This window comes from Gordionus sp. m RMFG-2023, chromosome 1 (genome assembly GCF_954871325.1).
Source record: "Gordionus sp. m RMFG-2023 chromosome 1, tfGorSpeb1-WG-v2, whole genome shotgun sequence".
Lineage (NCBI taxonomy): Eukaryota > Metazoa > Nematomorpha > Gordioida > Chordodea > Parachordodidae > Gordionus > Gordionus sp. m RMFG-2023.
The window spans coordinates 91,442,474-91,461,501 of NC_088775.1; the positions used below are offsets into that span (position 1 = coordinate 91,442,474).

The 19,028-nt window shown below is 23.4% G+C and overlaps 1 protein-coding gene across 1 annotated transcript; it reads right to left on the reverse strand.

The window, feature by feature from the left end:
- Positions 1 to 3,047: 3,047 nt before the first annotated feature.
- Positions 3,048 to 18,498, reverse strand: LOC135930940 (uncharacterized). Its single transcript, XM_065467743.1, has 6 exons — positions 18,489 to 18,498; positions 16,235 to 16,479; positions 16,023 to 16,140; positions 15,713 to 15,742; positions 10,014 to 10,183; positions 3,048 to 3,191 (listed from the first exon to the last, which is right to left on the reverse strand). Exons 2-6 carry the CDS (start codon positions 16,448 to 16,450, stop codon positions 3,048 to 3,050), a joined length of 678 nt encoding a protein of 225 aa, XP_065323815.1. The 5' UTR covers positions 16,451 to 16,479; positions 18,489 to 18,498.
- Between the last annotated feature and the right edge of the window lie 530 nt (positions 18,499 to 19,028).

The window sequence follows — 19,028 nt, forward strand, 5'->3', positions numbered from 1 at the left end:
ACGATAGCCATCCAACTTTGAATCTAAAATCTGCCCTTCCTGCTTGAAACTTATTCATTTACCAAATGATAGTGTAGTTAGGGTTCATAGACCAATCATTAACAAGTGTCCTAATTCAAGACTTTCACCTCTCTCCCAGAAGGCTCAATCGTTTTCCAGCCCTTTTATAGATTCCCATTATTGACTCCTCCAATACCTCTTTTTCAGACTTATTTCTCAAAACCACATTTTATAAAATTTTAAAAATGAGACAGAATGGTTTCAATTCCTTATCTTTGAATATAAAACTTTTACGTTTATTACAAATCCTCAAGATTTCTTTAATCCATACTGCCTGCAATGTTTTCTCCCATCTTAAAGAGTTTAAGGGTTCCAATATTTTATATAACAAAAAAATATTTCTCCGCTTAAAGCTAAACCTATTTCAAAGAAAATCGACTGTTCTAATGTTACATATCTTGAAAATTAATTATTATGCTTAGATTGTGCTTATAGAAAATATTTTTAAACAGGCAAAACTCTCGTTGCCTAAAATATCTGCTATACACTTAGAGTTACTAATATATAGGTGTTCTAACTTTACAATGTAATCATCGAAGGCCAACAGCTGAGTAAAAAATAAAATGAGTGTTAAAGTGATCAAGGCATTCTTTTCTAAGTTATTGGCATATCAGCGGTTGAAAATAAATGAATGAAGTTACTATGTAAAAGTAGTCCACAAAACAATTTGTAAGAAGGAATGTAAAGAGAATGCATATTTATATGGGTCCGATCTTATCTTTGACGTCTACTCATGAATCTTTAATGAAAATTAAGAATTTTGTTGGATGCTTGGGAAAGCTATAACCAGATGTGATAGAAGCTAAATCGAAAGGAGGCAATCTTCCAATTCTTGTTTGAAAGATTCTAATTAGTGAAAAGCTCAAATAAAATGGTTCGTACTATTTCCGAATGTAGTAAAAAGTTTTAAATTTTGTAAAAACTAAATCATCCCACAACTCAAATGCATAATTATATAACAAATATTTTTTTACAAAAATCCACTTCTATATATATTTTCATAAATCCTCAATTGCTCAAATTTATATCTTAATCACACTTAAAATCACCAATTGAATATTTTTTTAACCCTATATATACATATATATCCCTGCTCATTATAATCCCCAACATTTAAATATTCAGCAATCTTTTCTGTCCTGCATTACCTTAGGTCTGTTTTCCTAATGCCTATTCACAATTCAATGAGTCTTAAGGCCTACCTAATAATAAGACAATACCTATTGTCAAATATTGGATGTAATATATAAATCTAGACATATAATACCACAAATATTATTGTCTTAAATGGCCAAAATTACGACCTCTAATAACACAAATATTATTGTCTTAAATGGGCCAAAATGAATCAAATATTATTAACCAATAATATACATCATATATATAATAAATAAATAATTTTATTTTCATTTTCAGTCCTAATACTCATTACATACTTTCTATCCTTTTCCTTATTAGCTAAATATCTAAAACAAAATGCTAAAATCCCTTATACTCACTTCTTTCTGACAACCTGTATAGTGGTTAATAAATGCGTTGTGTACCAAATCTTGTGTTGCTGATCCTAGGTCACAGTAAGCAACTGTAAAAATGCCCTTACTCTCAACCCTTCCTGTAATCTTCCTGCCATTTGTACAAATAACAAAAATATCACACTTATACCCTTCAATTTCTTTATTTGCCATAAACATTCATAATATAATATTAACATTAATTTGAAAAAATAAACAATATAATCCAATTTACTTTGTGAAATCTTCAAGATTAGTCCAAATCATCCAATATATTCCGTGCATTCTGGACTTTGTCCTCCCATACTGTCATCCCGTGATCCACATCACCCTTCTAATTATATTAAATTTATTTCTTCTTTTTTCTAACTGCTACAACATTTATAAACATAATTTTATCTCCTTGCCTCTTAAATACCATTTGTAGACTAAAGCCAATTCATCTTTTTGTCATTCCCATAATATCTTATTGTTGTTTCCAATAAAATTATTTTTACCCCAAATAGAATTATATTAATTATTAGCAAATAATCTTTTATATCAACTTAGTGGAGAACCATAGAGTTAAGAGTTTCGGTGTTTAAATTACACGGGACTCCATATTTACTTCATATCTCATTATATTAAATGGTATTTTGGTAAATATATTTATTTTATAATAATTTCATAATAATAATAATTCTATTCTTCTCACTATCTTCAACATATATATAATTTTGAGAAATAAAAACATATTTTTTTTTAATAAATAGTACGAGGTTAACTTACAATCCTAGTCATATATTATAAAAATTGAATTTGTTAATAATCTATTTAAAAAGTACGTCGAATTCTTTATAAATAACATATGGTTTAAGAATAGATGAGGGCCTTAGACACATTTTAAAAAATTAAGAATTTATGAGATTTCAATCATTAAAATATTTTCTTTTTCAGATTGACGTAAATGTCCCCTCAAATTATATATATTTCTGGAAGATTTCATAATAATTCGCTTAATAAATTTTGTAAATACATAAAATATAAATTTTTATTATTATTTTATTATAATTATTATATTATTTTATAATAATTTTAAAAAGGGGTTTTTTTTAATTTTTTTAAACAAATAGAGCACTTTTGAAAACAAGAGGAGCTCTGAATAATCACGGTTTATTACAATCAAAAAAATATTTATATCCCAGCTAAAGCAAAGAAAAGCATTATAAAATAACCCAATTTTAATTTTTAAAATAAATATACATTATAATCACAATTTTTTGAAATAAAAATATATTTATATCCCAGCATAAAGCAAAGGTAAATGCATTATAAAATAACCCAATTTTAATTTTAACATAAATAATTAATATAATCACAATTTTTTGAATTAAAAAAATATTTATATCACATCTTAAAATAAAGACAAATATAATATAAAATAGCCTCCATTTTTAATTTTTAACATAGATATACATTATAATCATAATTTATTAATTAAAAATATTCAGGAGAAGTTATGAAACGATAATCAGTTCTGTAAAAATTTCTTTTCTCATAGGTATATTGAATTAACGATATTTTGAATTCTAGGTTTGGTTTCACATTAATAAATATATGATTCTTTTTTCCTGATCCTGGCTATATGTATATATATTAAATAGATTAAATTAATGTGATGTAAGAAATTGTTGCTGATTAAAAATTAAAAAAAAATGATTTAGAATAGACCATGTGAGGCGCAATGTTAAAGTGACTTATAACCTTGAGGGTATTATAATAATTATTATACTTATTATATCTCTTAATCTATCTAGTTTCAAATCTTGGTATACATAGGCGTATCCAGGGTGGGGGGGGGGCAAGGGGAAATCCCCCCACTTCAGAAATTTATTATTTTTTTTGAATATTATTTTAAGCTAATAAAAAATATCCCCTTTAGTCTTCCCCCCACTCCCTGACCCCCAAAAATGTATGCATATATCTTAAACAATAATTTGAAAGAAAGAATGTAAAAGTTGATATTTTATTTTATAAAACTATTCATCATAATTTATACATTTTTGGAAAAAAGCATTAATATATAAAAAAAAGTGAACCAAAAATGTTTATTAAGAAATCCAATATAAGCCAAAGATAAGTCTTAAGACAAAAGTGAAATGTATTAAAATAATTAATAATAGATCCATAAAATTATTAAATAATATAATATATCAAATATAATTTTTCATAAAATGAGTTATATTAATTTATAATAAAAGTAAAATATAATTATAAGATTATTGATAAAATTAAATCATAAATTAAATAAAAAATTTAAAGCACAATACAAACAGTGGAATATTTTATGTCGTAGATTTACAGTATATCTAATTTTATCAATTATCATATGACAATCAACTAATTTTTACCAATATAGAGAATTATATATTTTACAGAAAACTATAAAATATTGATAAGGACATCAAAAAATATCTTTTAAAAAAATTGTAGGATGAATAATATGAAAATTAATTTTTAATATCATTTTTTAGTAAAAATAAATAGATGGCGTTAGTTGAATACAAATTGTTGCTATATTTATTATCAAGAGCATTAATTAGTAAAATTTGTTAAATTATTAACTGTAATATATTATCTAATATTGTCAGTAAAAGTGGAATTTTACCTAGTAATTTGTAAATATTTCTATATAATAGAGGAATATCAACTATATGTCTACTTACATTTTATAAATAAATTTCTTATACTTGTTTAGAATAAATTATTACCATGCTTTTATATTAATGTATATGTTAGCGGCAATGTGAAATATTAGGCAATGTGAGATAGTGGTAGGCAGTGAATCAGGCAATATATTCTATTTTAAAAATTAATAAATTTATTATTTATTGAGATTCATTTATTATTATTTAATATTAATTTATTATTATAAATTTATTTTATATTTTTTTTAATATATTTTATGATAAATATATATTTTTTAAATATATATTTTTATTGGGTAATAGGAAAAAAAACCCCTGGAAAAAAAACCCTCGGGAAAAAAAATTTAAAAAAAAAAGAAAATCGTTATTTTTAAAAAATTTTATTTTGTCAATTTTTCTTAAATTTTTTTCTCAGTTTATTATTTTCTTTCCATTTTTGCTTTGTTAATCTTTATTTTTCTGACCTTTTCTCAATTTTTTTCTTCTCAATTTTCACTTAATTATTTTATTATAACCTAGCAATAATTAATATTGATAAATAATTTTATAAGCGAATGCCACGTTCATTAACAGCTATTAAACTAAAAAAAAAAAAATACTTACGAAAAAATATTCGAAGTATTAATGTCTAAATGTCAAGCAGGAGGAATTGACGGTTTTCGCCCCTCTTATTTCCAATTTTTAATTAACCCTAAAAATCCTTATCAAGATTCATTTGTAAATTCATTGGTAATACTTAGGGAAAATATATTGAACAATGATTTACCTAGTCAAGTTCACCAAATTCTTTTTGGCGCAAGATTAATTGCTTTTTCAAAGCCTGATGGTGGAGTTCGGCCAATTGCAATAGGGTCTTTTTTTAGGAGACTATTAGCTAAGATAATCGTTGAGCGCATCAAACCTGATGCTTCAAAAATGTTCAAAACATATTAACTAGGCTTTGGTACTAAAGGGTAGCGAAATAGCCGCTCACTCTCTTCTCATATATATCGAAGATCCTCCTCCAGACGCCGTAGTCTGTAAGCTTGATTTTAAAAATGCTTTTAATTTTTTATCCATAAAAGCATTTTTGAACATTTTTTATGAAAAATTCCCAGTTTATGCAAGATTTATTGAACAGTCTTATGGCTGTGAACCCCTCTCAAATTCTGGGAATATACAATTCCTTCTGACGAAGGTATTCAACAAGGAGACCCTTTGGGCCCTCTGATCTTTAGTTTAGGTATACATAACCTAGTTCATTGTCTAAAATCCTCTTTTAATTTAGATTTAAACATATGGTATCTAGATGATGGTACCATTTGCGGACTTTCTAAAAATATTCTTGCAGCGATAGAATATATAGAGAAGAATTCTCTAAACATAGGCCTTACTCTAAATAAAGCTAAATCGGAAATATGCATTTTTCAAATACTCTCAAAGTCCATTAATAAAAGTGAAATTAATCTTTGAGGTTCACCTTTAAGCAGTTTTTCCAACTGTGAGGTGTTGGTGGAAAATTTTTTCGAAGGCTTATCAGGACTTGAAACTATTTTAAACGAAATTCCTTTACACCAGAGCTTTTTTCTTTTAAAAAAATATTTATTTTTACCAAAGATTTTATATATTTTTAGAACTTCTTCCTTTTTTTTAAATAATGAAATTATTAATCGTGTTCATGAATTTTTTAGAAGTTTATTAGAAAATATTTTAAATATTAAATTGGAAGATTTTAATTGTGGTTTCTCACTATTACCCTCGAAAATGGGTGGTTTAGATTTATATCCTTTAAATCTTATATCTCTTTCCTCATTTTTGGCATCGCGTTTTATGAATAACGCCATGATATCTTCTTTTATCTCTCCTAAAGATAACCTTCTAAACTCAGCCTTGACAGCCTGGGTATCTTTAGCTCCACCTGAAGCTTTCTTACCCACAATCTTAACACACCAATCTATTTTCGAACCTTTAATTAAAAAATTTTTTTAAATAATCTCATCAAACCCCCCTTTGGTGTATCAAAATGCTGACTGTACTAGTGGTTATGAATGGTTGGAAGCATTACCAAGTCGTAACCTAGGTAACCTCTTATAAGATGAACAATTAAGAGTTGCCATAGGCCATCGACTTGGATGTAACATTGTTCAACCACATATATGCATCAAATGTAAAATATTAGTTGACACCAAAGGGAGACATAGTCTAAATTGTATATATAGTCAAGGCAGGCATGCAAGGCATTCAGCAATGAATTTGGCTATTAGCCGTTCTCTTACTAGGGCCCTAATATCAAACATCCTGGAGCCTACAAATTTATCATTAGATGATGACTTAAGACCAGATGGCTTAACTTCCGTGCCTTGGTCTTTAGGGAAATCCTTAATTTAGGACTTCACATGCGTATCTTCTTTCCCAAAAAATTTAAATTCTAATCCGGTTGATATAGCCGAGAAAAAAAAACAATGAAATATTCCAAATTCACAAATTATATTTTTACACCGATCGTAATCTCTTACCTTGGACATATGCCAAGCGGAACTTTAAAGTTCCTATTTTAAAATATAATTATTCATGTTTTTTGGGAACTTGTAGTTCCACCTCCGTTTTTATATAATATTGTTTTATTTTATTTTATATTTGATATGTTAATTTTAATATTATAAAAATGTTAATATCAAAAACATTAATCAAAAACTAAACAAAATAAAAATAAGAAAAAAAAGAATGGGATTTATTTCCTGATCCATTATATATATACATGGATTTCGAAAAGTCTGCTATGAGCGCGGTTAAAACTGTCATTGATATGATTATTAATATGTGTCATAGTACCCATAGAAAAATTCAAAAGCTAGGTCTGGAAAGCCAATACAGAACCGATGAAGCCCTAAGCTTCTTTTGTGACATGTTGGACGGCTTAGCATTTGTTTCTTTATGTGTTATGGGCAATGCAATGGCATTCCTTAGATCGGTTATTCCCAATGATAAGGATATTCTTGAATATTTCGATAAAAATTACATCAATGGAGTTTCAAGGGAGGTCACAAGAAGCAATTCTCAATCCCAGATAGGTCAAATTGGGCCTCGATTTCCTCCAGAAACTTGAATCAGAGCACTCTATCCAACGATTAACTCATAAATAATCAATGCGAAGGTTTGAATCATCGTTTTTCTATACTGGTTGGGAATAAACTCCCATCAATCTAGGTATTGATTAAAAAATGAAATACAAGGTGGCGATGAAAACAAACTTGAACGATGGCCTTGAGGTAGTTGGACATCGAAAACAAAATCGCAGTGCTTAAACAAGAAAAAATGCTGATGTTCAAATTGGTACTGGTGAAAAAAATATCCCAGTAAAATAACCCATGTATTATTTTTTTTGTAAAAATTTTTGCTATAGTAATAAATACAATATCCTTAATTACTATATTAAGTAGACTTTGATAAAATTTGCAATAAGATCTGTTTAATTTATTGATAAATCATTATTATGTATATAATTTATTATTAAATTATATTTTTATAATATTTTTTTATAAAATAAATTCAAATAAAAATATATCGGTATTATTAGATCTTAAGTAAATTCGAAAAAAATTTCGGGGTTTTTTTTCCTGGGGGTATTTTTCCGGGATTCATTTTGATTTTTTTAATGTTTTTATATTTTTTTAAAATATATTTTTTGATTGATATTTTTTTTAAAATATATATTTTTTTAATATATTTTTTTTTAAATTATATTTTATTTGTTATATAATTTACGTAAATTTTTTTTTGAAATATCTTTTGATCGCTATTTTTTTTATGATTTTTTTAAATATATTTTTTTGATTGATATTTTTTTTATAAATATATTTTTTTTAAATATATGTTTTCATAATATATATTTTTTGCGTAAATTTTTCCTTGATATATCTTTTGATCGCTAAATATTTTTTATTTTTTGTGTTATATGATTATTTTAATAAATTTTTTTAAATATATTTTTTTTGATTAATATTTTTAATATATATTTTTAAAATGATTTTTATATATTTATATTTTACATAGTTTTATCTATTATATATATTTTGATAGATTTTTTAAGGTAAAAGTGACAAATGTCATAATCGTTTGATTTTGAGTTTTTTTAAAGCAAATAGGTAAAAATATGTTTTTTAAACATGTATTAAAATTTTAATAATAAAGGTGTACTATAGAAAAGTGACAATTGTCATAATCGTTATTTTTAAACTTTTTTAGGTTAAAATATGTTTTGTAAACATGTTAAATTAAAATTTTAATAAAGTTGTACTATAGAAGAGTGACAATTCATAATCGTTATTTTTAAACTTTTTTGAGTTTTTTTATAGCAAATAGGTAAAAATATGTTTTGTAAACATGTCAAATTAAAATTTCAATAAAGGTGTACTATAGAAAAGTGAAAATTGTCAAAATCATTATTTTAGAATTTTTTTGAGTTTTTTTAAAGTAAATAGGTAAAAATAGTTTTGTAAACATGTTAAATTATAATTTCAATAAAGGTGTACTATAGAAAAAAGTGACAATTGTCATAATCGTTATTTTTGAACTTTTTTGAGTTATTTTAAAGTAAATAGGTAAAAATATTGTAAATATGTTTAATTAATATTTAAGCGAAAGTGTACTATAGCAAAGTGACAATTGTCATAATCGTTATTTTTAAACTTTTTTGAGTTTTTTTAAAGCAAATAGGTAAAAATATGTTTTGTAAACATGTTAAATTAAAATTTCAGTGAAAGTCTATAAGAAAAGTGACAATTCTCATAATAATTATTTTTGAACTTTTTTGAATTTTTTTAATATTTTTACCTATTTGCTTTAAAAAAACTTAAAAAAGTTCAAAAATAACGATTATGACAATTGTCACTTTTCTATAGTACACCTTTAATGAAATTTTAATTTAACATATTTGCAAAACATATTTTTCCCTATTTGCTTTAAAAAAACTCAAAAAAGTTCAAAAATAACGATTATGACACTTGTCTTTTACCAAAAAAATTAGCTATCAAAAGATATATAATAGATATATAACGTAAAATATAAAAAACATTTAAAATATATATATTAAAAATAATTTCAATCAAAAAAATATATTTAAAAAAATTAATTAAAAAAAATTATATAACACAAATAATAAAAAATATAAAAAAATTTAATTAAAAAATCATATAACACAAAAAATAAAAAATATTTAGCGATCAAAAGATATATCAAGAAAAAATTTATGTAAAAAATAAATATATAATCTTTTTAAAAGATATATATTTAAAAAAAATAATATAACTAATTAAAATATATTTAGAAATATAATATTAAAAAAAATAATATAACAAATTAAAATATAATATTAATCTTATAAAATTGTTAGTAATAACGAAAAAATTATTAGTAATAACGAAAAAATTTTTAATAATATAATATTACAAAAATAACACATTGCTTGATTTAAATGGCAATGTGCACATTGCCTGGTTATTTCGGCAATGTATACTTTGCCGAATTAACAAAATCACCCTGTCTCTACCACTACCTCACATTGCCGAATATTTTACATTGCCGCTAACATATATATAAGGATTTATTATATTTTATGTAAACTAATAAAAATATATTTCATATTTATTTTTTTTTAAAAAATTAACCTCCTATCTTGTAAAAATATATTATGACTATATTATACTAAGGTAACCCGGAAAATCCTGGCTACGTTTATGATTGTTATATTTTATACATAAAAAATCTTGTTATTTACCCTATTCGCAATTGTTTCTTTAAAACCCTCTCTTGGGTTGGTAGATTCTATAAAAAGTGTGTATGCCAAAATACCTTCATCGTCCTTGTCAACATTAAAAAATATTTGTGTACCCAATTTTCCGTTCACTTTAACCATTTTCACATTATTTATCTTAAAAGGCAAATAATCTGTAAAGATGTGTAAATATTTATTTAAAATAAAACTTTCAATATATAAACATTACAATTGTAATAAAGGTTAGCACGGCCAGAGGCCAGGGAATTGTAAAATATTTTATTTTACCATTCGGGGCCCTTTTTTAGCAAATTAAATATATTTATGAATTTTTTTAAAAAAATTTTTTTAAGGTCGTGTGGTATAACCAGAGTTGGGCAGTATCGCGAAAACTTTTATCTAAGATACAAGATACAAGATTCTTTTGTATCTTAAACTCAGTATCTTATTAACATTTCTAATAAGATATTAGTATCTGTATCTAAGATCCTTTATTTTGAAAAGAATCTTATATCTATTTCATTTTCTGTAAAAAGATACAGATATTCTTTTTAATATTCATGTTTAAAACATTTACATACCACACAATGTATTTCTTCGTGAAATCTTGTATTATTTTCTTTATTTTTTCCCGCTATATTTTAAATATATTGATAACCAAAATTAGTTAAAAATTTTACAGGTCACAAAGATAGATAGATTAAAAATAACAACACCAAAACTAAATAAGAAAAATATATATTTTATATGTAATATTTTTTAATTTGTAGAATGTTTAACATTAATAGTAATGAAGATGAAATTATGGAGATAGGTTCTCCTGAATCAAATCTGAATCTTAAAATTCTAGATGGAAAATTTTATAAAGTAATTTATGTGAAAAAGAACAAGGTACAAGTTGAATATTAAAATTGCACAAGTAAAAAAGTTATTAAAGGTTAACAAACACCTCTACAAACTTTGTTAAACATATTATAGTATATTATACATTTTTATTTTATAATTATTAACATAATAATACTTAAGTCCCTCTTAGATAATTGTTATTAAAATATTTTATAGAAGATGTTTGATTATTAAATTAAAATCATTTTGCATATATATTTTTTAGGGGTGTATCGATACCACTTTTTGGAGGCCGATCAGATATTCTCGATATCTAATTTTGTATTCTGTAAGATACTAATGGTTTTAATTTTTAATATACTTTTTATTAGTATAACTTCTATAATTTAACTATACCATAACTTATGTCATTTAAATATATTTTAATTATAGTGTATATTCAATTCAATTGCAATTCTAAAAATATATAAAAAAATTTTTATTGTTAAATCAATTTTATATAATAATAACATTAATATATATACATAATAAGTAATAAACAAATATATTTTGAAATTTGAAATAATATTTGAAATAATATTTAACATTAATATATCGAAGATTTATTTTTAGAAATACCAATATTTCTAATATATTAGAGGGCAACTTGCGGCGATAGAAATTGTCAATATCAGCAGTTTCACTAAAAACAGATTCTGTAGATAGCACACTTTTATAAACAGAATGCGCAAAAAAAATAACAATATGTCAGAATGTTTATTCATTAATTATTATTATTAAAAAAATATACTTAAAAATGGATTTCGATTTTATTTATTGATTTTAGATATAACTTTTTAAAAAATTTTATAACTTATTTTTATTAGGGAAGCCATTTTATATTGGATCAAATATAATATTTCCCGATAACCGAAATTTTAAAATGGCTGATATCGGCTTGATCTGATCCGATAAAAAATATTGGCCCATCCATAATATATTTATATATAATTATTTTAGCAAGTTCTTATTAGAGGAAATATTTAAGCTACAATTGATATATAACATTAGATAATTTTAAAAGGCTCTTAATAAAATATTTATAATAAGGTAGAATTTAACTTTTATAGTTACTTTTATTTGTTTATGACATATGTTAAAAAAAATTTTTTTTACCAGACATGGGTTACTTTATTTAAATATTTACTGATACAGTATTTATTTCAGGGTTGTGCATTTGACTGGTCAAATAAGATTCGGTCAATTGAACGATATTTGACAGGTCAAATATGTTCAAATTCAAATAAATGTTTTTTATATTAATTCTATTTTATATATAATAGTAAAAAATGTATGTATATTAAATTATTTTCTAAATTCTATAGTGAATGTTTCGTTTTTTATGGCAGAGCCTTGTTCTAATTTATATTCATCATTTTCTTCAATATTTTTTAATCAATCTTATGTTATGATATACTCCTACCATTTTTCTGGTTGTCGAGATCTTCAATCGAATTTCTTAAACACTTCTTTTAAATTCAATGTGAACAAAGCCCATTCCAACAACTTAAGCCCGAAATATGATTGTTTTTTATGTATGTTACTGGTTTCCACCTAATTTGGCTCTTAAATACTCCTCTTTTATTTCTGAAATTTATGATTTCACTTAAAATTTTTTGATGATCATCACATTATGAAACGACTAATTTTTGTATTATGTCATATGCTTCATCAATTAAAGTATGATACTACCCTTATATTGGGAATCCAATAGATAATCAGCAGAGCGAGGGCACATGTATTTGGATTGTTTTCTTTTTCAAACTTATCCTTAATATTTTTTTAGGTTGGTAAATTACAAAGTCATGGACATGATTGTATTATGTGTTTTCTAAATTAAGCATCTCGTTTTTTACGTAAGCCAAGGTCAATTAGATAGCTAAATGTATATGAATAGTTTTAAATTTTAAATTTTTTGTCCAAAATATCATTTAATATATTAATGAAATTTCTTACGGACAAATATCCAACTTCTTCAATAACTGCTTTCAGTGCTTTCTTGCATATTTATATTTGCTCATTACACTTTATTTATGATACCCGTCTTGTTTGGATAATTGTACATATGTAATATAAATTGGCAATTAGTAATTTTCTCAAACTATGCTTAAGTAAAATTTTTATATTTATTTATATATTTAGATCCAATTAAATTAATAATAAGATTTTTATATATTTCAAATTAAAATTCTAATATTTTAATAAGAAAATTTTATATTTTTAATAAAATTATAATTAAATCGATACCTTGAAGATACAAATATATTTTAAAATAATTTTTAAACAAATTAGATTGATAAATATGCTTTAAATACATATTAGTTCATTAAATAAATATAGTTATTCACCAATAACATTTTATAGTATTTGACCATATTTGACCATATTTGACCAGGTCAAATACTCCTTCTGTCAATTGACTGGTCAATTGACTGAATTTGACCTGTCAATTGACCGACTTGTCTAACCCTGATTAATTTAGAAAATTTAATCAATTTAAAATGCATTAAAGAAAATTGTTATGTATTTACTAATTATAATATAATGTTGTACATTATTTTCATATTTTTTATATATAATTAATGATTTTGCAAGAAATATATAAAAAAAATTTGAAAAGAGATTTAGTTGTATCAGATTACAAGCTCAAGAATTAATAAGTCATATTAGAAAATAAACTAATTTAAAAATACATAAATATCACATACAAGTAATGATAACTTATTAAAAATAATGAATAAAATAAAACTAGTATATATTTTTGTTAGAGATGCCATTTAGCCATATACTCCGAATATATTCTATATTTAAAACAACACAGACTGCAAATTCTAATAAATCATTTGATTTAATTTTATTTTTTGCAAATTTTGAAGTCGCATTAAATATACTACTTTCCCTTTCCTGTAAGCTATTAATGGGCAAAAACTAAATTAAAATCCCTGGTTATTATAATTAATTCATTAATAAATATTTTATTAATTATTGAAAATATTCATTCTTATATGTGTATGCTATATTCTTCACAAATAAGTAATAAAAACTGTATTTTATAAACTATTCTAATTTAATGGCAATGATAATTTAAAAGTATCTTGTATTTAAGATATTCTAATTTAGTAAAAGATACAAGTTACTTTAATCTTGTATCTTTTTGATATTTTGAAAAAGATACTAGTATCTTTATCTAAGATTCATTTTTTTATAAAGAATCTGTATCTGTAACTAGATTCTTTTTCTGGAGGACATGCCCAACTCTGGGTATAACTTATAATAATTAGGTAACTAGCTAGAGAGAATAATCCTTTCAAAATTTTTTCAAGGCGTTATTTTGAGCCAATTCACGCAAAACATATCTTTTATATAATAAAAGCCGTGCCACAGGAAAATTATAGCGTTTTATGAAAAGGTGCAACAAGCCATGAAGTGGAATCAAATTCGCAACTCAATACGACATTATTTGCTATAGCTGTTTAGCGTTTGGCCATTACGAGCTCTTATAAATTCAGTATTTTTTTTTCGAATATTTCCAGATTATTAATAAAATTTTAAATTATATCCTAGCAGAATATAACAGCCATTATTATTTCTATTTTATAATTTAAGATGGATCAAAATATTGGAAATCAATCTGGTCTTATTTTAGTAACAAGGTTAAACTTTATATTCTTTTTAATTAAATTTATTAAAGAAAATCGAGAGCAGTGTTTTATTGCTTCTACATCCTCAATAGTATATCACATATTCTTTTTTAATTTTTTTATCTTTAAATTAATTAAACTGGGTAGCCTCAAGATTAATTCTTTTCCGCTTTTTAATTTTTATGAACAGTAAATCTTATACGGACCATTTTTGATTTTTATAATTATTATTTATTAAATTTTTTGGTCAGTAAATTGATATAAATCAAACTAGGTAGTATCAACAACAAATCTTATACACTATTTAATTTTTATCATTCATCAGCAACAGTAAATTCTATTTGATGCTTTTAATTTTTTACCCTAAATAAAATTTTAGAGACATACTTTCGACAAAGAAAAGTCAAAATCATTATCAACTATTTAAAGGTAACATCATCATCAATAACAGTAAATTCTATTTTATGCTTTTAATTTTTTTACCCTTATAAAAATTTCAAATTTACGACATATTTTGGGCAAAGAAAAGACAACATCTTCATCATCAAATAAAAGGAGGTCACGTGGTGATATAATTTTAAAAATATTTAAAAACAGGCAAAATTTTTGATATTATAAATTTTATTTCATTATTGACTCTTTTTATATGGCCACAAATGCATGTGTCTTGAAACCCTAAGTTGACAACTTAAATTATAAAAAAAGTTTATATTTTCATATTTCGTATTTTAGTTTCCTATTTCTTTTCTCTTCTCTACATTCCTTTTCTCTTTTCTTTGCTTTTATAATTTATCATCCATCTTCACGCTTTGAGGTGCATAAGTAGTTGAAGAACGGGAGCTCTGATGTTAATGATTGGGAATCATTTTTTTTCATACTCCTTTATATGATAATAGATTAATAATTATTTTCCCTTTATTTTTATGATTTAGGCTGATTTATCTATCATCAAATAAAGAGGTATTCAGATTCAACCGTCATTAATTTAATAATATAATTCTGATTCCCCATCATTCATGACTGGTTTTCTGCTCGTAATTTAAATTTATGAGAAAGCGAATGAATGTATATTAGATATTCAAATATTCAATTAATTATATAGTGCTTTAGCGATTTTAAAAAAATATGATTTATTAAGTATAAAATATAAATTTTTGAATAAATTAAATTGCCTACCAATTAAGAGACCTCTTGGAGATTTCTGATCTATAAATTGAATAAAATAAAATTTACAATAATAATAATTTTATTCTTTGAATTATATGATTTGAAATTCAATATAATTGTTAAAATTTATCTCTGAAATTTTTAAATGAATAACTATTTACTCTATTTTTTAAAATTTCTCCTAATAAGTCATAGAGTTATTATAATTAAATGGGAATTTTTTTAATGAATAAAATAAGTATACAAACTAATGTATCTAAAAACTATTCTTTTTCCCTTAAATTTAATATTTAGACAAATGAATGTATAATAATATTACATTTCAATGTGTGTTTAGAAGAAGACTCATAAATTATAACATTCTGGAAGTGCAAGAAAATTTCTATGAAGTATTCCAAGCTTTGATTCAAATTTGTCATTGTATATTGGTAGTTTTCCTATTTTATTTGAAAGAGAAAAAATAAAATAATTATCGTTTTATGAGAGATTCTTAAACTATATATTCTATAAAAAAAAATATGAAATAAAAACCGTTCCATTTTTGTATTGGACAAACTCCTCTTGAATAACTTCGCCAAGATTTTTTCCATCATCTAATATATGGACTCTAATGATGAAACTATCCATTTTAAAGTACGACGATTTGGGAGCTGAGAATTTTACCCTTACATTAAATATGCCATTTCTATTATTTCCTACTAGATCAAATTCAATATTTCTAAAACCATGCATTGAATAAATTTCCATTTTACAGCACGTACTATTAGGTTTGAATGCTATGTTTTTTTTTAAAAGTAGAATATGTGTAAATTTGTTTTAAAATCAAAGGGTATAATATTTGGTAGTATTAATGGCTCGTTTTGACACGGTTTTTATAAAACGGCTAACTCAATACATAAGTGGCTTAGGCATCCATTTGAAAACTCTCAAGGCCTATTGAGTTGGTTAAAAATCGGCTCAAATAGAGCAATATAATAACACTAATAATGTATTTTAATCGCTATATTAAATATATAAATTAAATCTTATTTACCGTATTTTTCAACATAAATTCGACAGGTAATATATAATGTCTATTATTATTTAATATTTAATTTACTCATATTCTCTCGATTGGTCTCTAAATAAAATATTTTAAAATAAATAAAAATATTATCTTTCAATAATGACCAAAGAGGATTGAGAGTTTATTATGCTGCTTTGTATCTCAAATATACAAATATTATCTTTCAAATAGGGGGCGATTCTTTTATTGCATTAAATAACATATTTAAAAAATCTCTATCAAGTTTTATTTTATACAAGTCGGTATTTTAATCGCTATATTAAATAATATAAATTAAATCTTATTCACGGTATTTTTCAACATAAATTAGACTGATAAAATAAAATGTCAATTATTATTTAATATTGAATTTACTCGTAATCTTTGGATTGGTCTCTAAATAAAATATTTTAAAATTAATAAAAAATTAACTTTCAATTATGACCAAAGAGGATTGAGAGTTTATTATGCTGCTTTGTTTCTCAAATAAATAATTAATTACAAATATTATCTTTCAAATAGGGGGCGATTCTTTTATTTCATTAAATAACATATTTAAAAAATGTCTATCAAGTTTTATTCTATACGAGTCTGTAGCAAACCAAGTTTGTTAACACTACAGTTCTAAACAAATTATAAGATTGTAAATGAATTAAGTACGAGCCTTTGCTTTTATGCAACACACAAATATAGGTTTTTTTTATTTTTATCATATCTATAATATAATTTTATAAATTTGGTTTAAGGTAAAGATAGAATATATACATCTATATATTCGTTAAAATTATAAATCTTAATATAAATTAATATATTTAATCATATCATTACTATATATTCAAAATTTTTTATATATAATAAAAAAATTCATAAGTTAATATTGTTTTGAATATATTACGATATCCAAATTTGTAAAATATATGAATTTTCTCACATAAGCTTGATAGATCCCATACATTTTTCATTCAGTATTTTATTTTATTTTTCAAATTTTTATTACTGTTATCGAATCATTTATGTATTTTATAAAATTTTAAAAACAAAATTTCTATTTATTCTCTATGTCACTACTATATATTAAGAGTAGATTATGAGTAGTTTTTTTTTAAAAAAATATTTAGAGATATTTAATTTTAAGCTAATTATTTTAACAAAATTAAATCTTTTTTAGAATTAAATTTTATTAATCTATTTTGGCTTGAATATTTATAATATTCTTTATTTATTCAATGATTAGGTTATTTTTAGGTATTAGGTTTATTAAATCAAAAAAATAAGGTTTTTAATAAAATTTTTAGTTTCGAAAAATTTTTTTTTGGTGTAATAAATTATAATTTTTCATTGATTGTGTTTTAAATTTTAAATTTATGGGTGACATTCAAGTATGAGAATGAATTAAAAGCAAAATTAAATTGACAAAACAAAAAATAATAAGTAAAAGCAAAATATTAGATTAAGAAATTATTAATCTACATAAAAATTTTAAAAGGGGTGTTAATCCTTAACTAATTTAAGCAGATCTAAGACTACACTGCCTTCTAAACAAAATTATTTAATCTGTATTAAATATGAATTCGAATAGAATAAAAATATAAGATGGCGGTCTAGCTAAACCTCAACATATTTAACCATTGAGAATGAATTCAGATATTTAAAGAAAATATAAATCTTGTTTATCTTATATATAATAATAATAATAATATTGTAGTTGTTATCAAATATTTAGATTTTTTAAATATTTACTTGGAGTAGTTTTACCTATTTTTTTAAATAAATATAAAATACAATCAATATAATATATAACAAGAATAAAAGATTAAGAATTATTTGATAATAATATAATAAATTTCATATAGCCACTAGAGGTAAAAATTTTAGCAATAAGATAGAGACAGATTAATATTATATTGTATCTAAGATAAGTTCCATTAGTTTCTTTTCCAAATTGAAATATAAATAAACTAATTTTGTATAAATATAAAAAAAATATTATATAATTATGATTAGTGTTGTACAAAAACCTCATATAAAAATAATTAGGAAGATTTAAGCCTAAAACAATATTATCTAAGAGTCTCACGATTTTGTACATAGATTGTAGAAAGGTTTATCTTCTTACAACGGACCATATAATTACGATAAAAAGTTATATCATTGTTTTATGTACATACATATCGTCTTATTAATAATTATTTATATATTTTCACAAGTTTTTTTAAATTTTAGGGCTCGGCTAAGATATTAATTTTTTTTTAAAAAAAATCTTTCTATTTTATGGTCTAA

What these genes read in the sequence shown, in the direction of transcription:
- LOC135930940 (XM_065467743.1), bottom strand. Translation starts at nt 16,450, where the DNA reads ATGGAAATTTATTCAATGCATGGTTTTAGAAATATTGAATTTGATCTA. An exon ending in TTCTAAACACACATTGAAAT is followed by an intron (nt 15,743 to 16,022) that starts GTAATATTATTA and finishes TTCAATTTATAG; the next exon opens with ATCAGAAATCTCCAAGAGGT. An exon ending in AAGAAACAATTGCGAATAGG is followed by an intron (nt 3,192 to 10,013) that starts GTAAATAACAAG and finishes ATATACATATAG; the next exon opens with CCAGGATCAGGAAAAAAGAA.